Genomic DNA, 24,800 nt, shown 5'->3' with positions numbered 1-24,800 from the left:
TTACCCAAATGAACCGAAAACTTACATTCACAGAAAAACCCGTGTACGGTTAGGAAAGCTGTCTTCACAATTGCTAAAACGTGGGAGCAGTCAGACGTTCTTCGGTAGGTGAATGGCGAAATAAACCATGCTTCATCCATACAATGGGATATTATTCAGCACTAAGAAAGGATCTATCAAGCAATGAAAAGTTATGGAGAAACCTTACATGCATATTACTAGGTGAAAGAAGCCAATCTGAAAAAGCTACATACGGAACGATTCCAACGATATGACATTCTGGAAAAGAGAAAACTATGGAGACAATCCAAAGATCAGTGTTTGCCAGGGGTTAGGGAGGAGAAGGGGTGAATAGGCAGAGCACAAGTATTTTTAGGGAAGTGAAACTACTCTGTGTGATACCATAATGGTGGAAACATGTCATATATTTGTCAAAACCCACCCATAGAATGTACAACACTGAATGAACCCTAATGTAAACTATGGACTTTGGGGTGATAACGAAGTGTCAGTGGAGATTTGTCATTTGTAACAGATGTACCAGTCTGGTGCGGAATGTTGATAATGGAGGAGGCTGTGCATGTGTGGGGGCTGAAGGTATGTGGGAGCTCTCTATATTCTCTGCTCAATTTTGCTATTAACCTAAAACTGCCCTTAAAAAATTAAATATAGTAAAACAAAGATGTCATTCAGGACTTAAAATAGTAATTTTGGTTTTCTGAAAATTTTATTTACATTTCATATCCCCAATATGTGTGGCAAATGAATTATTTACTTATTACACAGAATTTTGATGTCTAAAAATATTGAAAATAGGATGTTTGGGGATTTTGCTAAACATTCTAGTTTTGGGTTTCACTAGGGCTACAGAGACTCAAGTAGAAAATCTTACAGATATGAGTTAGGGAAGAGAGTAAGAGTAAGAATGTTCTCTTGAATTACCTATTTTCCTATTTACCTAGGGAACATATGTTTCCTTTTTAGAAGAAAGAAGCATATTCTTTGATCTACTTCCTAGATTCTCTATCTGTTACAGATTTATACTTAGGTGAGGGTGAGAATGGGTTGGCTACCCTGAGAGCTAAGCCTTAATTGGCGATTTGGATAAAGGAACAAATCCCTTGCATGACTAGCAGAAGATGAAGAAGTTATTGGAAGGAACTCCCTAAGGGCTGCATTTTGGATACAGCTCATTCTTTTTTTGTTGCCTGGGGAATGTCTCAGCTGAGGGCTTGAGTGGAATCTGGGCTGAGTATGTGTAGTTGGGGCTAGGACTGTTGGCTCATTGACAAGGATCGAGCTTGGCAGAGGCTGGAGGTCAAGTCACCCCAAAGAAAGACTGATCATAAGGAGTCATGCCCCAGAAGCAAGTGGGGAAGCAAGGCAGAGTCCAAAAGAAGAGTCTAGTAGGTGACTCCTATTAAAGCAATAGGTCGGTTTCAGAGTGGAAGCCTGGCCATACCATGCACAGATATTTCTTCTTCAAAACTGGATAGACTGTTGCCACTTGAGCTGGGTTCCATCATGGTATTTGCACCCATTACTCTGTTTCTAAAGGGAAAAAAGGACTTAGCTCATGATGAGGGAAAGCAAGATGGCTGTGGGGATAGAGAGTCTACCTACCTAGTTGACTGACTTCGGTCATTGCTAAACCAGTCAGTTAATGAGTGCTGGCCAACTTGACTGGGTGGGGTACAACCAGGAGGGGGTCAACATTGTTTAGAATGCATTGTCAGCTCCTTGCCTTTTCTCAACTTTGCCAATGGAAAGCCCAGGGGACTCTAAGATGGATCAAGGAACGATAAAAGTGCCCTTTAAAAGCATTGTGTTTACACTTGATCTCTCTAATCTATTGAATATTTACTGATTCATGAAGAGAAGGACTTGGGTTTAATGGAACCTCTTTCCTTCTTGGGCCTGATTTTGGTTTCCCATGTCTTTGCAGTCCTGATTGTTCTCTTCCTCCAACCAGACAGGACTGCCTTAGAAACAGGACTTTAGCTGTCATTCTGTGGTGATGTGGAAGAGCTGGGGTGGGGCTCCCAAAAGGAGCCACTCCCTCCTCCTCCACTCTCTCCATCCCCCCTGAGTTCTTGGCTGTTGATTAATGCATGGCTCAGATACCAGCTTGCCATTGCCTTCCAGGACTCGGTGATTTGGATGATCAAGTTAGCCTTTCTGTCTCAGTTCATTCCCCCTGAGCTCCCAGAGGGGACAGCCAGACCTTGAACCCTCTTCCCTGAGAGTATTTCCCAGATGTAAGGCCAATAAAGCACTGACGACATGAGTCGGTCATGGTTCTGCCTTCCTGAAGCTTAAGAAATCTGGGGTGGGATGGGGAGCAGCAAAGAAACACATAAATAATTAGATATTAGTCAGAATCAGAATAATCATAATTGGGAACCAGTATATTCACAGAAATGAGTTGTCAATCAGTCAATCAATCACAATTTATTGGAGCTAATTTTGGGCTAGTTGTGATTTGGAATTTACTTTCTAGCATATTCAAAAAAGACAGCCTTCTCTCTTTCTGGCTGATGCACTTTTATGGAGTACCCAGCATAGTGGAAAGTGCAACAAGAAAAAAATGGAGCAATAGATTCTTGCGAGGTGATATATACCTTATCCTGGGAATGGACTCTTGTGATGAACGCCTTAGCTATGTTAGATGCTTCCCGAGTCACTCCATTATTTCCCCCTCTGCTACAGAATCGAGCACAGGGGAGCTAGACATGGAGGGTTCACAAAACATCGGCATGCTTTTTTTTAAATTGTGAAACAGACAAATAGAACTCCTCTTTTTGAGTGGAGAAATCTGATTTTGCCTCCAGATGCTACCTGTCTGACTCTGAATTTGGAGCTCCCAAGATGTCAAGGGTTAGATGGCACCGGTATGAACTTAATGATACTTAGATGGACAAGGAATGACAGAGATGTCCTTTAAAAGCAGTCTGCTTGCATTTGATTCATTCAATCTGATAGATTTTTAAAATTAAGTTATTAACAGAAGGTCTGAGGTTTAAAGAGATCCTTGCTTGGATACGAGCAGCTAAGATTTGTAAAAGAAAAAATTGCTTAGAGGACAAAAAAAAAAAAAGGACTGACCAAAGGTGATTCAAACTCTATTTGGGAACAAATAAAATTAAGCCCCTCGTTGATAACTGCCCCTCAAGGTATGCTTCAGAATCTGGTTGGTTTATTGTCCATGTGTAACTCACTGAGATTTTATATCAGGGGCACTATGTCCCGTCATACCTCTCTGTGCTCCTGAAATCCTAGAATATCGAACAAAACTTTTCATTCTACAAATAACAACATCAAATATTATTGAATTCCTGCTACTTTTCAAATGCTATGGTAGAAACGTACCATGCATTATTGCACTTAGTCATTGCACAACAACTAAAGGAATTAGGTATTTCCACAATTTTACAGAGAGGTAAATGACCAACACAAAACTCCAAAATGAAGAGGCAGTGGGACCACTCAGGGTGAGGTTGGGAGCTGAGGGTCGGGAGACGGCTCATTAGGTTCCAAAGGCAAAACTCATCCATTTACAAATTTGTGTAGTGCCAGTTCTCTCCTATAATATAAACCCTGAGAGCTGGGTATTTCCATGATTCTAAGTGCTGCCCCCTATAAACTTAGACTGCATCTCAGTCAGGTGCAAATTTTCCAGTATTTTGAAAAGCAACAATAACTTGTTTTGCCAGTTTTCAAAGTGTGATCCTTTGGGCTATTTAGTAATACATCCAAGGGCCTGTAAAAGTGTTCCTATTATTTGCTGCATTTGGGATTTTTATGTCTATTTGATGAGTGAGATTGTACCATTATTCCCATTTTTGTCTTGTCCTATATGGCTTTGGCATCAAGGTCATGTTAGTCTTTTGAGTTCGGAAAGGGGTGCTTCTTTTACTACTTTATGGACAATTTTATATAAGCTTGGATAATTATGTTCCTTAAAGGTCTGGTAGGATTCTTCCCTAAGATTTAGACCTTGTCTCCCTTACTCTGGGCTGCAGCCACTCTGACTCAGTTCCTTGAAAACTCCAGAGTTCTTTCCTCCTGGAGTACCTTTGCACATACTAGTCCCCTGACCTCCACACTCACCCTGCTTTTCCCAAATGTCACCTCCCCTGAAGCCCTACTGTGATAATCCCATCTCAGGTGAGTTTCCTCTGCTCTTTATTATTCTCCACGTCAGCATCAGTAGTCTCTTCTTGATAATAATTGTCATGATTTATAGCTGGTTTATTATCTTGTTGGTGTATTTATTTTATCAATCTGAGGGCAGAGTTGTATTTATATTATTCACCCAAATGCTTAGCCCCATGCTTGGCATATGGTGAGAACTTCGTATGTATCTATTAAGCACATGACTGGTCATCCCCCATTCATTTAAATTATACTGAAAGGTGGAGAGTCCACACAATTTGGTGTTCCCAAGTTTCTCTTCTAGTCGAAGAGCCTATTCTTTTTTTTTTTTTAATTTACATTTTATCTTTCCCAGTGCAAACTCAAGAAGTTAAGTAGGCTTGTCTTAGATTATTTGTGAGATCAACTAGAGGGGAATTTGGGAAAGTGACTGTCATACTTCATCTTGTCCTCCCTTTGACTTTTTTGACTCCTTAGATCCTACAGTCAGCAAACTAATGCCTGTTTTGAAAATCTCCTATTTTATCTCCAATAATACTTTTTGCCTTGAAGTCTACTTTGTCTAATATTAATATAGCCACATCGGCCTTCTCATGTTTGTTATTGGCATGGCATATTTTTCTAGTCATTTATTTTTAACCACTCTGTGCCTTTTATTTAAAGTGTGTCTCTTATAGACAGCATAAACTTGGGTATTGCTTTTTATCCATTCTGACAATCTCTGTTACTTATTTGAAGTGTTTAGTCCTTTAACACTTAATATAATTACCGATTTGATTGTATTTAGGTCTATGTTTTGTTCTTCATTTTCTATTGGTCCCATCTGGGTTTTTTCTCTCTTATTCTTTTCTTTGTTTCTTTTGGGATAATTGAATACTTTTCATAAGCCCACTTTATCTGCTAGCCTTTTTGCATTTTTAATAGTGATTGCTTAAACATTATAATATATAGTCCTAACTTTTCAGAGTCTTAGAGTTAATATTATATTACTTCATGTACAACATAAGAACCTGGTAACCGTATGGGTTCACTCACCACCTTCCTGCTGTCACTTATGTCTTAGTTGGGATATGTTTTAAGTTTCTGTATGTTATAACCCCCCACACTCCATGCTATAACTTTTGCTCTAGTCTCATTTCGTTTAAAGTTTTGCCATTTTAAGCACTAGTCTATGTAACAGCTTCCGGGACAAGAGTGAAAACCAAGGCTTAGTTTATAGCCTCAGTGAACTCCTTGTTTCTGAAACTGTCCGTGTGTATTTATAAATTGCTGAGAAGCTTACAGGAAGCCACTTTATTGGAACACCCAATTGCAGGCTTTCAGCTAATAAACTAGGTTTATTCATCCTCTTTTTTAATTTAAATTGCAGTGAACATCTAGCCTCCTTCCTCTCACACAAACCAGTTCCTTGTATTTCTTCATGCAAAATCAAATATTTATGGCATGCACTTTATTATAAAACTTTGGCATCAAGTTACCCATAAAAGTAATCTTTTTTGTGTTTTTGCGTTTCCTTCTGAGACAATATTCTTATGCCTTTTCTGCTTTTAGGATCTGTTTTTCCTAAGACTAAATTGTCTTCTCATGTGGTACTTTTCATATCTGAATGTGTGAACATTTTCTTCTCTTCTTTTTGCCTTCATACTTATGCTGTTGATTGGCAACTTTTGAGAACTGTTTTTTTATTCTTTGCCTCTGATTCCTTGCTGAGGTATTTTCCTGACTCTGCGCTACAGACAATGAACCATAAAGAAGCATGCTAGCTATGTCGCTGGGTAGCTCTGTGACTTTGAGTCAATCACTCATTTCTGTTGAGCTCCAATTTACATGAAATGATTTAAGACTCCTTCTAGTTCTAGTTCTAATATTCTGTGTTCCTATAACTTGAGTTGCCCTAGCAATATCATCATTTGTTCAAACACACATGCATACAACACACACACACACACAAAAGTACATGCAAACCCATATGTACAGTTGTCCTCTGTTCTTTTCTTTTCCTTTCCTTTTTTTTTTTAAGATTTTATTTATTTATTCGACAGAGAGAGAGACAGCCAGCGAGAGAGAGAACACAAGCAGGGGAAGTGGGAGAGGAAGAAGCAGACTCTCAGCAGAGGAGCCTGATGTGGGGCTCGATCCCATAACGCCGGAATCACGCCCTGAGCCGAAGGCAGACGCTTAACCGCTGTGCCACCCAGGCGCCCCCCTTCTTTTCCTTTCCTTTTCTTTTCTTTTCTTTCTTTTCTTTTCTTTTCTTTTTTCTTTTTTCTTTTCTCTTCTCTTCTCTTCTCTTCTTTTCCATTCTTTTTTTTTTTTAAGATTTTATTTATTTGAGAGAGAGAGAAACTGCCGGAGTAGAGGGGAGGAGCAAAGGCAGAAGGAGAAGCAGACTCCCCACTGCTTCTAAACAGGGAGCCCGACACAGGGTTCGATCCCAGGACCCCGGGATCATGACCCGAGCTGAAGGCAGATGCCTAACCGACTGAGTCACCCAGGTACCCCTACAATTGCCCTCTTTCATTATCCTCTGACGCTTCTGCTTTTGGTCATCCTCACTCTTAGAAGCTGCTGCCAGATACCCCTTGATTCTCACCCCATACCTGGCTGCCTGCTCCTTGCCCTTCAAATACCCTCGGTATCTATATTCTTGAATCTGGCTTTTACCCATTTTAGCTAGCTGGTAATCTGTACAACTCTGCTCCTGGCCTTGTACTCCACGTCTGCCTGCTGAATTCACCAGAGTTTTCCTCCTTAGTCCCTTCACCAGACCCTTTCCTTCCATGTGGCCTCACCTGCGATGGTGGACTTCCATCCCGCCATGTCCCTGAGCCTTCTCAGTATATGAATGCACTGGACTGCATTCTTGTAGATGACAGGACTCCTGAGAAAAGGCCATGGAAAAAGTTGGAAAAAATGTATGAAGTCAGTAAAGAAGAGAGGTGGAGCTGGCCCAAAGTGAAATTATAACTTAGGGGAAGTTTATTTTTAGTATCCCTCCAACTCTCTTATAGGTACAATTTCCTCTCTTTGGCACCCCACATTTCAAGACTCCCAGTGCTCTCCTACTACACCTTGCTGCCTTAGGAGACACCAGCGGCACCCTTCCCTGGTTCTTGGGACTCCAAATTCCAGATCACTGCCAGGTCCAGACCTTCCCTCCAGGCAGAGTTACTCGTCCTGTCTCTACTCCATAAGAGCCTTGTTCTCTAATAGCCAAATCAAGAAATGTTGGTATCAAAGGCTGACAGTGGTTTGAAGAGTTTTCTTTCCTGGATAACATGAAAAAAAAAAAAAAAAAAGGAATCAGAAGATCTTATTTTGAAATCAAGTTCTCCTGCTTTCCATCTGTGTGAACTTAACCAAATCTTACCTTCCCTTGAGTCTCAGTTTCCACCTTAAGATGAGAGAGAAAATAGTTTTTCATGGGGTTGTTAGAAGAATTTATAGATACGGTGTATGTAAGCACTCTTTCTAAGTACTGGGTAAGAATAAAGATTTTTATGCAGGATTCAAAAATCCTTCTCAGCCTCACCCTACACATCATGAATTGAGAATGAGGTTGGTTCACTTGGCAAAGACAGATCCAGGCAGCCTCTACACTTGAGTTGCTTCTTCATTTTTTTTCCTTGAATAATGAAGGGAGAAAAGAACAAACTATGAAGAGAGAAGCTAGGTAAGATTTGGTGAGTAGAGAATATGATTTTTAGACAGAAGATTCCATATCCACCAATGCATCCACTTCCTGGAGAAAGGGCCCACCCAGCTGAATGATAACATATACTATTTATCGAACATTTGTAATGTGCCAGGCACTTATATACATTATCTCTACTTTTCAAAGAACCCCTTCCTTGAATGGTAGAGAAGGAAATGGCTACCCAAAGAAGATGAGTCTTCTTTTCTTTTTTTTTTTTAAAGATTTTATTTATTTATTCGACAGAGAGAGAGACAGCCAGCGAGAGAGGGAACACAAGCAGGGGGAGTGGGAGAGGAAGAAGCAGGCTCATAGCGGAGGAGCCTGATGTGGGGCTCGATCCCGGATCACCAGGATCACGCCCTGAGCCGAAGGCAGACGCTTAACCGCTGTGCCACCCAGGCGCCCCGAGTCTTCTTTTCTTTTTACTTTTTTTTCTTTTGTTTTTCTTTTTTTTTTTTTTAAAAGATTTTATTTATTTGTTTGACAGAGATAGAGACAGCCAGCGAGAGAGGGAACACAAGCAGGGGGAGTGGGAGAGGAAGAAGCAGGCTCCTGCGGAGAAGCCTGATGTGGGGCTCGATCCCAGAACGCTGGGACCACGCCCTGAGTCGAAGGCAGACGCTTAACCGCTGTGCCACCCAGGCGCCCCTCTTTTGTTTTTGTTTCACTTCTAATGTCCCATCACTGCCGGGGATAGAGCCAGGTTCCAACCCCACCCCTGTCTGATACCAAAGCCTGTGTTCTTTTCACCAGACCACCGTGATCTTACTTCCCCGAGGAAGCTTACCTGTCCATCTCAGAAGCTACATACCACCTGGGACACCTGGATCTTCTTCAAGATATGTTCAAAAAACAAAAAGCAGGCGTGTCTCAAAATAATTTGGGGTTGACTGGCCTGAAGGCCCTGGGGCTAGAGCTGTTCGAACTGCACCGTGGCCTAAGCAGCCTTCCCAGAACCAGGGCTTCTGTGAAGAACCCAGTAGGGAATGTTCTTCTGCAAGTCTGAGCCCATCCAAAGGTTGGCACCCAAAATTATAAAGCGAGGGAGGCTAAAGGAGCAGCACATCACGACACGGTATAATTATTTGACTTTGGCGTCATTCCTGCTTGATGGCCGGTTAAGCCACATTAGCTGTCTGAAATGGAAGGAGCCTTTGCAGGTAAGCATAAACAAGTGGATCTTCTTCATGGCAAATGTCTCAGCCAAATGGCCTGGTCATGTTAAATTTGAGTCTGAGTCCACAGCTTTCACGGGAAAGGACTCAGTGGTCCTCAAGGGTGGCTCTCCCGTGGCCAGGTGCCCTGCCGTCATTGGCACTGAGGCAATATTTGAAGATGGCCGTGGTGGTGAATGCTGGGAGCATGGGGAGAGAATGAAGCACCTGCTAGCAAGGGAACTTTGAGTGTCTAAAACCCTGATTTCACCTCAGCAGGTTAAACCACAACCAAAATTTCTCTTGCAATAGAAAATCTTTGGTTTGGGGATAAAGTCATCTCTGGAGTGTTCCATGTTCTAGGTTTTCCTCAGGTGGGAATCAGTATAGGGAACCTATAAGAGAAAGGAAAGGAAACAGCTCCAAACGGAATCGCCCAAAGCAGATTTCAAATTCCACAGAGAATTTGCATTCACCTACTGATTTGACTAACCAGCTCCAAGCTGATGCAAATGGCTCGCGCAAAATTTTACTAGGAGGAAGAAGCTAGGGGAGGGAAATGGCTTACAGACTTCTAATCTTGGGGGAGGCTCCTCCTTTGGGAGGTTGGCAAAGGAAAGAAGTTCTGACTTCCCAGATGGTGTTGCAAGGTAATCTACCCTATTTTGGTCAAGGTCTTGACTCAGGGTCATATGTGTCTTGAGGAGGTCAAGTGGTAATTCAGTTGATTAGAAACAAAAGGTCAACATGCCTCAGCAGTGGTCATTGGGTGATTTTCCCACTTGGAATTCAATAGAATCAGAATTACAGAAATGCGTAGTGTGTATGAGTTGAGGGGAGGGTTTGCCAGGCACGAAAGAGGAAAGGGAGCTAACATGTATGTGCTAGGATTGTTAAACATTTTCTTCCCTGAATCACTTCAGTGGTGCTATGAGGAAAATAATTTTTTTTGTTTTTTTTTTAAGATTTTATTTATTTATTTGAGAGAGAGAGAGAGAGAGAGAGAGCAAGCACGTGAGGGGAGGAGCAGAGGGAATGGGAGAAACACACTCCCCTCTGAGTGGTGACCCTGATATGAGGCTCGATCCCAGGACCCCGAGATCACGACCTGAGCCTAAACCAAGAGTCTGACGCCCAACCAATTGAGCCACCCAGGCTCTGTGAGGACAAGAATTCTGTAAGAAACCGAGCCACACCCCTTCAGTGAGTGGCTTGAGAGAGTGATTAAATGGGACTAGACCCCAGTATGCCTGCTGTTCCTCTCCTGTGGCTCCATGTGAAGATTCAACTCTGAGTGGACATGGAAGATTCTCCGTTTGGTCAGGTGCATTCTTCCTTTTTCCAATAGAAAAGCAGGAGTCTAGCAGTGAGCAAGGTGTCCAGGAGCGTCTCACAAGCAGCCAGACTTCTAGGGCTTTATGATGTGGCCCCCTCATGTTCAGAGCTCTCCTGAAACATAATGCTCTAATTTCCCAGTCCCCAAACTGAACCCAAATTACATTGTTTTGTGCACCTATGAGCTGAGCCAGGACTTCCTTAGCAAGTGGGAGAAAAACAAAATCAAGGAAACTCGCGGACCAATTTTAAATGGAATGAAACCTACACATTTCCTAAAGCTATGAACTGAACAAAACCAGATCAAAATATTCTCAGTAAACCTGAGTCAAGGCAATATTTCCCTTGGGTCGAGTCCATTGCCACAAGTAAATATCACTGAGAACTCAGGTGCTCTGCAAGGCTGAGAACTTGGCCCACTGCAGACATGGGGGCGGGGGGGGGGGTGAAGTGGGGGAGGGCTGGAGGGGGGAGGCTGGCTCAGACAGCTATGGGGTGTGCGAGGGCTCAGATGGCCCCTCACCTGCTCTGGCCTCTGACCCCTCCTCTGTGAAGTGACGGGGTTACACTCATTCTCTGGTGTCCCAACAAAACAGAATAAAACAGAAACAGCGGAAACTTTTCAGAAGGTAGCTTTGTGGAGAATCCTGATGTGTAGAACTGATACAGAGCCGTTCTGGGCGAGGCAGCGGGAAGTGGCTCCGTGGCTCCGAGGCTCCGTGGCTCCGGAGTAAAGTGTAAAATTAATAGCAGGTAACTTTGTACCAAGCACTCTTCTAAGCCCTTTCTCTGTAATACCTTATCTACTCTTCACCACCATCCTTCTGAGGTAGGGACTACTACCAGCATGACCCCAGTGTTACACTTGGCGAAACTGAGACACAGAGAGGGTAAGTAAGTTGCCTGTGGTCACACAGCTAGTGAGAGGAAGTGGGGTGGGACCTGGCGTTCTGACTCTGCATTTGGTTAACCTCTCTGCTCTGTCGCTCTCATACCACCTGGGTTGGGCACCAGCCTGCAACGGATCTAAAATCAGAATAGAATAAATCAGAAACTTGGTACCAGCGAACTCAGGTCTCTCTGTCTCGGACTCCTGATGCAACAGGCAGAATGAGAGCTAGACTCTGAAGCCCGTGTAGACAGTCTCCTCCGTCTCCTCCCTCTCTCTGCTGCCAGTTTCGCTCCTCACAAGGCAGGTCACACCTTGCTACTGCAAGCTGCTCCCCCAGCCCGAGGCCCCCCGCCTAACAATGTTGCTTTGCCCATAGCTGCAATCGGCCGGAGCTCTGAGAGCAGACGAGTCAGCGCGCAAGGCTGCTTACTAGGAATGAGTGATTTATTTTATTATGTAGTTTAAAAACCCTCTAATACGCCTCCCAAAAGGCCGCCTGCTTCAGAAATCTGAAAAAGGAAAGGGAAGAGGGAATTCGAACTGCAGAGCGGTGAAAAGTGTTTTGCCAACACGACACACAAAAGAAATCATTTTAAAACGCACTTTGAAGGTGGTTTCATTGCAGCAGACGTGTAATACATCTCTGTCCTTTACGTGAGTGACTGACACTGCCCACTAATGAGCGGAAAGAGAACCATCTTCCAAGACAGTCGTGGGTAACGTATAAATGGGAGACTATGTTCAGTGCCTGCGATAAATGTCTGATTTTGTACATCAAAGAGTTGTCTTTTCTCCCAGTCTGCAGCTTGTCTTTTCATTTTCTTAATGGTTATCTTTTGAAGAGCAAATCTTAATTTTGATAAAGTTCACTTTGTCCAAAAAATTTTTTTTCTTTTATGGGTTGTGTTTTGGGGGTTATACTGCAGAAACCTTTGTCTAACCCAAGGTCACAAAGATTTTTGCTGACTTCACTCCCTCATTCACTTAGTAAGATGCACACTGTGCCAGGTGCCAAGCAAGGGGCCGGCCGGATGGAATTGCCTGCGACACTCTCCTCCCCTCTGACAGCCTGAGCTGGGGACAGGGGCGCAGGAGCACTCCGCTGCCGGAGGGCGTTTCATTGCTTTGGCGGAAGCACTCGCAGTTGAAACACCAAGGACAGAGTGCGTAGGGCTACCAGAGCGATTGGAGGAAGCCAAGGTCAACTCACGTGGTCTGATATGGGATCTTGTGACCAAGACTCTGGTTCTTAAGTTAAAAAAAAATGAACCTGTAAATCCCGACAGTGAGGATGATGCCCCAGACTGTCGGCTTTTAAGGTCAACATCTTGGGCAGTTTGGCTGGAACGTCTGCCCGTATAGCCCACTGTCTTTTGGAATGACGAGAATGTCATCATCAGCTTTCTGTCTGCTTACAATGAGCATGACTGGTCTTTCTAGAGGCTCGAAGAGAGGCAGTGAGGCCAGGAATTCCCATTCCTCGCCACGAGCACGGTGGCCGTGAGGTGTTGGGTTAGGAGCGCCCGTGTTAAGGTCTAGTACACGAATAGCTGCCCCTTCACTTGGTGAAGAGGCTTTTAATCATGGTGTTCAGTCTCGTTGCTGTCCCAGAGAACAAGCAAACTTCTTGCAGAGCAGATTGGCCCCAGGGACTTTTCTAGGGAGGACTTGGCAAAGGAATACACACCAAAGAGAGAGGCTAGTCCGATTTTGCTTCAGGGACAGAATTTCAAGGCTCGATGGGTGAGAATCGGTGTCTTGCTACTCAAAGTGTGGTCTGAGCACAAGCAGGTATCAGGGTCACTGGTGGGATTGGGTGGGGCTTGATAGAAATGCCAAATTTCAAGCCTCACTCCGAGAGTAGGGTAGAGGAGCAGATGTGCTCATAATTCCCAAGATGTAGATATTACTGGCAGAATCTGCTTTTTACCAAGATCCTGGTGACCCACGAGCACTTCTCAGGTTGGAGAAGGTCAAGTCCAGTGGCTCCCCTGCCGGTACCCTGGCTAAGTGGTTATCTGGGCTCTGCTTACTAACTCCAGACACACACAGTCAGTGAGTAGATGGGAATGATCGTTTTATTTTTCCTTATGGGTTAAGTTGATTAGGCAGAGAAGGGGACATAAGTGAAAAAGGAGTTGTGCTCTAATTTGCAAAGGGCAGGTCAGCTGCTAGAGCTACCCTTTAAAACAGCTCATCTTTGCAGCAGACAGATTTGGAGGAAGCAAGAAGACGACTTTGACGTGTGGTTCTTTGTCCACTTAGCATCATTCCATAGCATATTTAGTCTTAGGAAAAATACAGCATTGCCGTGTGTAAGTACTGGTAGTGCAGACTGGTTGTCATCAATTACTCTGTGCACTTACGGTTTAGAAGGCCACAGTCTTCTTTCTACCAAGATGAACAAAGGATGCTAGCAGTGGTTCCCAAACTTTAGCATGCAACAGAATCACCTGGAGCGCTTGTTAGAAAATTGCTAAGCCCTCCCCTCCCTGACCAAAGTTTTTGATTCAGTTTTTGAGATAGGAACTGATAATCTGCATTTCTAGCAATTCCCAGGGGATGCTAATGCTGTTATAAAAATAGTAGCTTCAGATGCATTATTAGCACCTCAGGAAAGATATAGACCCCTACTCATTGATACTGCGCTCCGATGATACAGAATATAGGGCCACATACCAGCAATCTGTAGTCTCGGAAGACAGGGTACGCAGGACAACTTAGATACAGAAAGAGTCTGATGGCTGTCCAATGTCTGCTTCCCAAACCTACATCTGAGTTGCTAACAAGCAATCTCATTTACTTCATTTTCCATTCTTTTAGCTCTACCCACCTCTGATGGCAGACAGAGATTTGATATGGAAATCAGAAGTGCCTACCGGTTGGCAGGGGGCTGGCCAGTGTCGCTGAGACATTCTGAGCATGGGCGTGGGCTCTGAGCTGGGTGATGACCTTCCAGGTCATTACGGTCCCTTGTGTAGCCCTGGGCCCGGCCTCACCTACAGGCTCACATCCATGACTTTGGCAGAATTAAGGAGCAGTTCTGTTGTGGGAGGACGTTGGAATCACCTCCATCCTCAGGGAGCTGATCAATCTTTGGCACAGCACGGGACCCAAGCATCTCTGGTCGGGGTTCCTTCCGGCCAATTTCTCCACCTGTGGCAGATGCTCAGCTTTGAACTCTCGGACCCTTCTGGTGCCACTTGTCTCAAGACTCCCTGCAGACAGCTGTGTGGCAGAGGCTGCCTGCCAGTGAAAAACCAGGACCACGCTTTGTACTGTAATTGAGTGGAGACAGGATTTGCCTCACTGGCGTACCTTGCCTGTATGACTCCATTTCATACTATTAAAAACAGAGACTTGGTCCTTTTTTTTTTTTTTATAAAAAATTTATTGAGATGATGCAATTATAGGCTTTTCTTTAAAAATTATTTGCAACTCACTGGCCCTGAGAAAAGGCATTTGTTTTTTGTTTTTTTTTTCTTTTTTGTTACATTCATTTGATTCAGTCCCTTATAAACCCCACACCTCATAAACAACAAGAGATTAGAAATTAAACAAAAAGAAAAAAAGAAAAAGAAATTCTAGATTCGTTCTGGTTTGCAGGTGGTTGCAGTCACAAAGAGAAATCTTCGAGAATGTTCACTTGGCGTGTGTGAAAGATTCGGGGAGTTTGTAGTTGTTTAGTGTTGATGCAGATGGGGCCAAAAGAGTATCAGGTTAGTCTTCTGTGGTTTTTAGACAGGCAGGGATTATTGTCACCTCCCTCCCCCCGTGGCTTCCTTAGATCACTGCCTTCCTTCCAGAATTCTCTGCTCAGAAGAGGAGTAGGCTGAGGGATGAAAACTAGCACCGAATGCTAGGGCAAAAAACCTGCCCTTTGTTCTTTGGGTATTTCCCCAAATCTTTTATCTTCAGCTTGCTGGGTGGGAATGGGTCAAATGGGGGTATGGCTTGGCTGGATTCCACTCCTCGTTCTGTCCCTGGCATGCTGTCTGCTCCCAGGGCATCATCCTACCTCCTGCACACTCAGGTCTCCCCTCTGCAGAAGGCAGTGAACGCTTCAAAAATGTATTCAGAGTTGGAGCTTAGACAGTGAAAGGTGGAAACAGTGGTTACTTAGTCATTTAGGTGAATCCTGTCATAGCCATCGAAGTTTTAGCTAAAGCTACATTCTTATTTGGGCAAGATATCAGCGTACAAAGACCCTGGCTCAGAGGGTTCCAAACACACTGTTGAGAGGAGGAAATCCATCAGTCTGTTATTCCTCTTTTTCTGTGGGGATGTCCCCCTCAAAAAAAAAAAAAAAAGGGAAGAAAGAAAGAAAGGAATCAGGACATTGGTGACGCTGCCTTAGGCAAGAGACCAAGTTGCCTTGGGACAAAAAAGAGAGAATGTTCCTGCCACATGGCCACTCCAGCCAATTGCCACTGCTTTCCTCTGATGGAGAGGAGGCAACGTGGTGAACCCAAGATGCAGGCAAGAGAAGGTGCTAGAGGATTTCTAGCTGGAGATACTAGCGAGAGCGACACCCCCAGACACAGCTGAAGGAAGCTCTCCCCACTCCGAAGGGCTCTTCTGCATTCTCCTTTCCCGATTTCTGATCTACACCAAGGCATCCTGTGACATCAGCGGGGAAAGGTCAACTATTCAGATCACAGACATGCTTTTAATGTGGTCCCAGGTGAACGTGCCCTCCCTCCCCAGCACTTAGTGTTGAAGTAAGGAATTTCATCCTGGATAGAGTCGACAGGTTTAGCAGACACTCTCAGAGGGCAGGGGCTGTGCCCGATTCCTCTCTGAATCCCTCAGTGTCCAGCAGGTGCTTCAGCCAAGTTTGCTGAACTGAAGCTGGGATCTTTGGGGTCTGCAGTGTGTAAACACTGTATCCCTGGTGTCAGCACTGCCCAGGTGTTAGCTCAAAGAATAAATGAGAAGGACTTTTGCCTTTAAGGGAATCAACAGAAAATTCTTATTGGTAATATCTGGGTGGGAAATAAAGATCACATTGGAATTAGCACTTCTATTCTTCAAGTGGCTGAAGGTGTCATCCTGTCTTACTTATTCTTATAGGGTATTGCTTTAAATACAGAAATCCTTGGGGCCGAAGGGAATTTCCCTCCCTAATTCAACTGTAATATTCTTTGAACACTAAGAGCCTGAGCCCTTCTATCTGGGTACAGTGAACAGAATGAGATGTTCTAATCTTAGGGAAGAGTCACATCATGCCTTGTCTCTGATTTCATAGTCACACAAAGGGCTTCAGTAAAAATCCACCCGTTCTCTCCAGCCCTAAAACTCAACAGCTTTCACAACACACCAGGTACTTGGCTTAAGATCTCCAGTAGTGATCCAACATCAGTCATCTTAGAGGCTGGAGAATGGATCACTGAGTGCTGTTGACCGCTCTTACAAGGTACCTGTAGCATGCTGGGCTCCAGCTGAATTTCACCACCACTCAAGCAGACTGAGACCAAACCCTTCCTTCATCAATGGACCCTTCAGCCTCACACGGCAGCTCCCTGACCTGATCACAAGCCCCACCTTCTGGAAGGTAGAGTTGGGGGAGCCTGTGACAGCACAGAAGGCTGGCCAAATCCATGTGTCTCTCTGCAGTCTGCTAAGAGGCAGGAACAGAACCCAACTTAAGAGCTTTGAAGGGCTCCCCAATTCCAGTGTCCTTGACCCACAGTCAATCTGTCCTTCCCTCCCCCCCGGCTGGTGTCCTTGTCAGTAAGGCTGGGGGAGAATTCCTCCTGTCTGTGTTCCTCCAACCCCCACCTGCCTGATGCAGTTGGAAGTGGCTTGAAGAGATACCCGGGGCTCTGGCAGCTTCCCCGTGAAGTCCGCTGACGGCATATACACAGACCTGGCAGCTGTGAGGTGCTCACCCGAGTGAGTAGAGGAAACAGAGGAACGAGGACGGGGTACTTTGTAAGGCAGGTCTAATCTTTTGGATTAAAAAAGACTGTCCTCCTAATATTGGATTCTGAACCTGTACTGGGAGAGTCAATTCCGGTGGCTAGAAGACGAAAAAAAAAAAACAACCCTAAAACAGCTTTCTAAAAATATCTGTTATCGTCAAAAGTACTAAGAGGTGGCACTTCCCTCGTTTTACAAGATACTATGGATCTTATGTTGAGGTGAAAAAGAGCCACAAACAGGTCTGTTCTGACACATAGCTATGAAAGAAGAAGAGAAGAAAAAGGTAATGAATCTGAGGAGTTTCTTGTCTGCCCTGGCTTGGCAAACACCAGGAGCAAGTGACTGTGTACTCCAGGTTCCTCCCCTCTCAAATGCCCTGTGTCCTGTGGGGACCAGGAAACTTAAAAAAAAAAAAAAAAAAAGGCTAGGAATGGAAAAAAACAACAAAACCAACAACAACAACCAGGCGAGGGCGTGAAACTGACCACAAGATGGCCTCGGGATGGAGCGAAGAAGACCTTCCCCCTCACTAGCCTCAATCCCCTGCGCCGGAAGCACATCTCCCCCCTGCAGCACATTTTCCACCAAGTTTCTGACCATCAGGCCCTGGGGGTCTTCTTGTATTTTTCACCTTGTGGAACTTGCACGCTACTCCCATGATGCTGGGGCCTTCTGAATGATGCAGATCGCCTTCTGTCCTTAATCCTCCGTCCCGTGAAACCACCATGTCCTGGGGTTCTCACAGCCACCCCTGGGGCGGGGTGGGGGGGGCGGCAGCCCGCTGGACTGGCATTTCTCTTTCTGGAGGACTGCAGCACCTGTGAGGTTTGGGGCCTCCCTCCCATGGGTAGCCAGATGCCGGGATGTGGGTCTGATCTCGCGGTGCCGTCTGCAAAGCACCCAGACCACTGAAGCCGACCCAGCGTCACCAACGCTCAACACTCTCCAGGAGGCTCAACTCTGCTAAAAGGCATGTGAAGCTCGACAGCGGGCGGGGAGGGAGGACAGACAGGAGGCAGGGAAGGAAAGAGCGAGAGGGAGAAAAAGAGCTCTCCTTTTCATTTTATCTTTTTTAAAAGCATCTTTTTTTTTTTTCTTTTTTTTTTTTTTTCCAGCCAAGACCCAACAGCAACAGGCACAAACCTGATCCACGTGGCAGGATAAAGAGGAACCTGAAACCCTTTGCAAGTGTTCTCTTTCCTGACCAGCTGGGCTTGCCGCACTTTGTGAGATTTGCAAAAAATAGATATATATAATAGATATATATTTCCATAGGAAAACAACCTCAGATGTCTTCCCCTGTATGAATGATGAAAAGTCAAACCGCATGGTCTTTAAAAAACAAACAAACAAAAAACCGAAAACACCATGAAACTAACAATAGGTGGACGGGTGAGGTGAGGAATTACAGATGGAGAGGTTCCACGTAAGGAGGAAACGGAACCAGGAGTCCCAGGCTCGAGCCCTCGGCCAGAATTCCAGCCCCGCCTTCGCTGGGTGGTTTGTCTAAGGTGCTCTGGGGGCCCTCCTGCTACGCGAGACAAGTGTCACTCCCACTTCCCGGTCTCTTCCGGTTCAGCTCTCAGCCGGCCTGCTGGCCACGCCTCCAGGGCCCTGCTGGGCAGGGGAGCCCCCCCGCTGCCGGCCCCCCGCTGAGGCCGGGGCTTGGTTCCCTCAGCACTCGTCTTCTTGGTACATTTGTTCATCCAGCTCCTGGGACTCAAGGTGCTCCAGACGGTCCGTTCGGCCACTCATGATTTCATCTGGGGTTTTCATAAACCTTTGGAAGAGGAGATGGGGGAGTCCAGAGATTACATTTTCCTCAAGTTTGTCCCCACCCTGAACTCTCAACTCAAAGCAGAGGCCCCATCACCTCAAATAGCTGGAGAGCTACTGAACCCGGCCACTAATGCTAACTTACTGGAAAGAGGTGCCCTTTCTCTGACAGCCTGAAAAATGGCAAAAAGAACTATAAAGAGAGTCTAGAAGACAGCCCCCCTTGGAGCTGTGCAGTGCCTCGTGCACGGCCATACGAGGGAACCCTGGTACAGCTCACTGATCCGTGTTTCTTATTTTTAGAGAGATTTTCCAGTGACCTCTGAGAGTTGTAGATCCGTTTCCATCCCAGACCGTGAGCCCGGGGAATGGTATGCAAAACTTGAATTTAACTCAAAGGATACAATTAAACGTCAAATGGAAAATTTTCCTAACAGGGCAAGTTAGTGGTGCTGTTGGAAATCAGAAAGGCAAAAAGAAAAATCCTTTTCAGTGTTATCACTGATCCACGCTACATGTTAGAAATGAACCCCCATTAGTCTAGCTTCCCTGCAGCTGGGCGCAAACGGCAAGACTTATCTTCTCGGTGGAAGTAACATCAGTGACTCGTTGCGACCATGACCTCCCTGGTTCAGGAAGGTGGGCTGGGTGCAGACACTGCCGCCTCACCGTGGGAGCGCCCCCCGACAGCACCACTCGGGCCTGCACACCTTTCCCTTCCCAGGCCCTCTGCCCTGCACCACATGAACTGTCTGCAAACAGGCTCTTTCTCCTGTCACTCCATGTTCAAAAGCCTGTGATGAGCACTTATCAGATAACGCCAAGGATACACTCTTCAGCTGGCCCACCTGGCCTCTTGGTCATTTCCACCCAGGAAACTCTGGGCCCCCACTGTTTATAAGCATGAACCCTTTACTCTAGCCCGGCCAGCCTTTTTTTTTATACCAATCACGGCTCAAGCCTTCCTCCAAACCTTATCTGGCCTTCTCTCTCTACTCCTTTCTCTGAGCTCTGCCTCATCAAAGAGCCATGTAATAGCGCCGGTCCCTACTGAAATCTCCCTTCTCTCAATACCTACAAGTCCTGTAAAGAGTACCCACAATTTAACACTTTGCTTGATTACACGCTGGGTTTTATACCAAGAAGTCTTCATTTTGTGGCAAGTCAGGCTTCCAACACTCATTTCCTCAAAAATGACCAACTCTCCTCACTAATAGTGCTATTCTGTCTTTTTATATTGTCGAAAATCACTCTTGGAAGCCTACGAACTTTCCAACTACTTCTGCTTCTCTATTTTGCCCTTTATTGCTGAACTTGTCAAGCAGTATGATTTGTCAAGGCTGCAGTCAATCTTCTCCTTTCATCCCCTAACTAAAACTTCTCCCCACCATCTAAAGTCACTAACAACCTCCGGAGGCCAAATCCACACATATGCTATATTTGGTACTGCAAACTACCCCTTTCTTCTCTTGACTACTTTTCCATAATAAGCTTCTGATAGTCCATATCGGTATGTCAAAATAAATTTACTGAAAGCCTCCATAAGGTATAGAACAGAATTATAGAAAATATAATCCTCTCCCTTCTAGAATCTTATGACCTAGTTGTGGGGAGAAGGACTTCACATATACAACTATCGTAAATGCAAATCATGAGGCGGTTTAGGGCCAAGGGAATCCAAGAGATGATGGAGGAAGATATCTGTGTGTGTTTGAGCAGTTGAAGAAGGCCTCATGAAGGGCAGGACACCTGAGATGGACCTAGAGGGCATGCAGATAGATAGATAGGTAGGGAGATTTTTTTTTTTTTAAAGATTTTATTTATTTGTCAGAGAGAAAGAGAGAGAGAGAGCACATAAACAGGGGCAGTGGTAGGCAGAGGGAGAAGCAGGCTCCCTGCTGAGCAAGGAGCCTGGTGTGAGACTTGATCCCCGGATCCTGGGTTCATGACTTGAGCCGAAGGCAGACGCTTAACCGACTGAGCCACCCAGGTGTCACAAGGGCATATATATTAAGAAAAGCAAAAGTGAAAGGGATATAGGTTTCTGGCACAGGGACTCCTATTAGTGTTGTAGGGCAGCTGGCAGGGTGCGTGATGAATTTGGAAGGCAGGAGAGTGGACCAGAGGTAGAAAGGATTATGAATTAATCTAGGGGTAAATCATAACGTCTAGACAGGGAAGCAATAATAATGCTTTTGCCTTTCTTACATCTTCCAAATTCTCATGAAAGTGCTTGTCATTGGTAAACTCCGACCTGGAACCTGCTGGTAAGAAATCTCGGGAATTGTGGTTTCCAGGCTTCCAGCCCCAACAACATAGAATGCAGTGGAAATGGTACAGAAGAGCCAAGGACGATCCAGCACAATGACTAACCTGGATATGGAAGAGTCACTGATAACTCCAATGTCAAGGTTGGTCACTTAGAACAACGGTGACGCCACTGATGAGTAACAAGAATTCTGCATGGGGGGAGGGGAGGTTTCTAGTATGCAAAGGTCTGTCTTGAACATTTCATGTCTGAGATATCAAGGTGGTATTTCGGTGGACATGTACTATGAAAAGCTCTTGGAAACTGAGATGTGGAATTTCAGGAGGATTTTAGAGCTGGGTACAGAGTCTAACCATTAAGGTGATAACTGAAGCTATGTAATGGGATCATTTCATCCAGGAATGGTAGGCGCCGAGGACCAAGTTTAGGGTGAAGGATGAAGGGGAAGCATCAGCAGAGCCAGAGAAAGGAGGATTATTATTTTTTTTTACTTCATTCATTCTGTTTCCAACTCTTGAACAGCCTTTTCTGTTGTTGTTGAAGATCTCCATTGTTTCCCCTCTTCCTAAGTTATCGTAGCTCCTGCTGCTAACATCCAGGTTCTCTGCTTTTTCCAGTCTACCCCAGCAAGCTCATCTACTCGTACCAAGTGTCACTTTCTACCTGTGTGTAGATAATTCCAAATCCATCTCTCTAGCCCCATCCGAAACTCATTTCTGTCCCACCTGCCAAACGCATAACCTAACGTCATGTGTGTTGACCCCACCTTCTCCCAGCCTTTATTGGGTCTCCCCATGGCCATTACCACCAGTGTCAATTACCACCACTTCTACCTCTCCTGATTGGTCCTTTAGATCCCTTCTTCTTCCTCTTCTAATTCTTTCTCCTCTCTTGCATAGTACTTGGAATCACAATCTATGTGGTAGGTTAAATGGTTGGAACTCATTAGCTGTGAGGAAGTCTGGAAAGAGGAATGTCTACTGCAGCAGCTTTCAGACTCTTCTGATTATAATGCATCGTGAAAAATACATTTTATATCATGACTCAGCACGTACAACACACATACACCCCCCCAATTTTCATGAATCATTAGGGACTCTTATTTCACGTGATACAGTCTGATATTTTCTTTTTTTTTTTTAAAGATTTTATTTATTTATGTGACAGAGAGACAGCCAGCGAGAGAGGGAACACAGCAGGCGAGTGAGAGAGGAAGAAGCAGGCTCCCAGCGGAGGAGCCCGATGTGGGACTCGATCCCGGAACGCCGGGATCACGCCCTGAGCCGAAGGCAGACGCTTTAACGACTGCGCTACCCAGGCGCCCCCCAGTCTGATATTTTCATCTCTATTCTATCCAATTCGGTTCTATGTCATTAAAAAAAAAACAGTTGTGACTGACTCATTAAATCTATTTCTTGATTCACAAGTGGGTCATGACCTACAGTCTGACAAACACTGGTTCAGGACCTGGCTGACAGAGTTGGGAACCTGGAAGCCTCCATTTAATACTTCGACCATGTTACTTCGTTGTTGTTCCTTTTTACTACACTGCGTGTTAACGCCAGGTAATACTATTTGATCACTGCGTTATTTTGAAGGTGACTCAGATTGTGTTTACTTAGTTTTGGCTTTCCTCTAGGACAGACATAAGTAAAAAAAAAAAAAAAAAATTTTTTTTTTTCCTTCTAACACGCTAACCACCCAGCATCCGGTATCCAATTTGTAGCCCTGATGGCTTTGAGTGTCACACAGGCAGGTAGAGATCTTAACAGTCTCCCTCTTCCCTCTTATTTAAAGAAAACAATATCCTCCCAAAAGAAGGAAAGGAGAAAAAGGAAGTGCTACCTGAACAAAAGCCTTTGTCCTGGCTCCTTCCTGATAATGTTTAGTTTGTAGTAATGGCGCAGGGCTCTGGACATTTTCTCATAGGTCATGTTTGTTCTGTTCTGTTTGTTCAAAGGAGGAAGAGAGAAAAAAAGCACAAAGACACAGTGAAATCAACCTCCGAAAAGACGCTGGGGAGCTCTTCAAATAAAAGCTCGTCAGCTGCTGGCAGGCCCTGCCGGTTGGGGAAAGCTCCCCGCTCACCGGCCCCTCCCCGGCCCCCCGGGTGCCCACCCCCTCTGCTTCCCCACACGCCACCAAGATGTGTCCGAAGGTGAATCACCTTTTGTCAGAAGCCCTGGCGCTGCGGCTAAGAAAGCGTATCCCGCGGCAACCTCCCTTGTTTCCTTTCCCAAGACCAAGCTCTGCTCTGCTCAGTTTCCTGCAGGGTCCCCCTATCTGTGGGCCAGCCTTCACCTTCTGACCCACAGAGAATTCCTTTTTTCTTTTCTTTCTTTTTTTTTTTTTTTTTTGTGGCAGTGACCTTTCTCCAACTTGTTTCTGGTTTGTCATTTTAAGGAAGAGATTTTTTGTTGTTGTTTAAATTCCTGTTCTGGAAGGAAGAATACAGTGGTTCTGAGCCCCGGGGGCTAGGGCACAGTCGGACGCCACGGCGGGATTTTTCTCGGTGACTCACACACTGAGGAGTCTGTCAGCAGGGCCTTGCCGTATTTGGTCATGGCCTACATCAGGTCTTCCTCAACGTGGCCTGGGGCCGGCCGGCCGGCGGGGACTCAGGCTGCCAACCAGCCTCTGGCCCCTCTCACTCGGTTCCCCTGGTGGTGTGCCTCCCGGGTGTCTTGCCTGCTTTGTCCCACATCTACCGGCCTGTGCTCAGGCCTGGACGTTGGTGACTCATTTGTTTTATTTCGAGTACGGATACAGATGTATTTACTTAAATATTTTTTTGAGGGGGGGGGCAACTCTTTGCTCTGTGTCTCTATTTTCTTTTCCTCTCCTGTGGTAAGAACACTTAACATGACATCCAGCTCTTGACAAACTGTTAAGTGCGTCCTACAGTCGTGGTAACTAGGTACAAGGTTATAGAGCAGATCTCTAGAACTTACCCATCTTGCTTAATGGAAACTTTATGGCCATTGATTTGTACTCCCTCCTTCCCCCCTCTCCCCCACCCCTGGCAACAGCAACACCATTCCACTCTTTGGTTGGATGAATTTGTCCATTTTTGACACTTCCTATGAATGGAAGCAGGCAATGTTTGTCTTTCTGTGACTGGCTTATTTCACTTAACGTAATGACCTCAAGATTCCTCCATTTTGTAGCCTGTCACAGGATTTCTTGCCTTTTTAAGGCTGAGTAATACTCCATGGTATGTATACACCATTGTTGCATCATCCAGTCATCCACAGTGGACACTTAGGGTGTTTTACCCAGTTTTTACATCCACGCACGTTGACAGTTTTCCTAACTATAAAAGATTGCATCTTTTAAATTCCAGTCCCTCTTTGCAGCGTGGAAAAGTGTGGGGCAAACAGTTCCGGCCTGTCTGCTTTTCAAGGGGATGTTGCAGACTGGAGGGTAAGCACCTCCATGGAGAATGGGGCTTTTGCAGACATGGGAGTTTCTAACCGAGCAGAACAGAAGCGACCCTTCCCCACGCCTTGTGAGTCCCAGAGCCCCGTGGAGCTTCCCTGTTCCCCTGTTCCTGGTGACAGAGGGGCGGCAGGGCCGGCTCGAGGGGATGGGATGCAG

General features: G+C 45.3%; 1 protein-coding gene across 4 annotated transcripts in view; it reads right to left on the bottom strand.

Annotated features, from left to right (window-relative positions):
• Positions 1-14,694: 14,694 nt before the first annotated feature.
• ETV6 (ETS variant transcription factor 6) overlaps positions 14,695-24,800 on the bottom strand; it is a 235,683-nt gene continuing 225,577 nt past the window's right edge. For all 4 annotated transcript variants that reach the window (XM_087855641.1, XM_045781500.2, XM_045781501.2 and 1 more), the window contains 2 exons: positions 23,049-23,149; positions 14,695-18,938 (listed from right to left, as the gene is read on the bottom strand). In XM_087855641.1, the coding sequence (XP_087711767.1) occupies positions 18,833-18,938; positions 23,049-23,149 (207 nt within the window). In that variant the 3' untranslated portion in view covers positions 14,695-18,832. The remainder of the gene's footprint in view (positions 18,939-23,048; positions 23,150-24,800) is intronic.

Source organism: Ursus americanus, chromosome 25 (assembly GCF_024610735.1).
Source record: "Ursus americanus isolate L20-20 chromosome 25, mUrsAme1.1.p, whole genome shotgun sequence".
Lineage (NCBI taxonomy): Eukaryota > Metazoa > Chordata > Mammalia > Carnivora > Ursidae > Ursus > Ursus americanus.
This window is presented reverse-complemented; position numbering and strand designations above follow the sequence as displayed.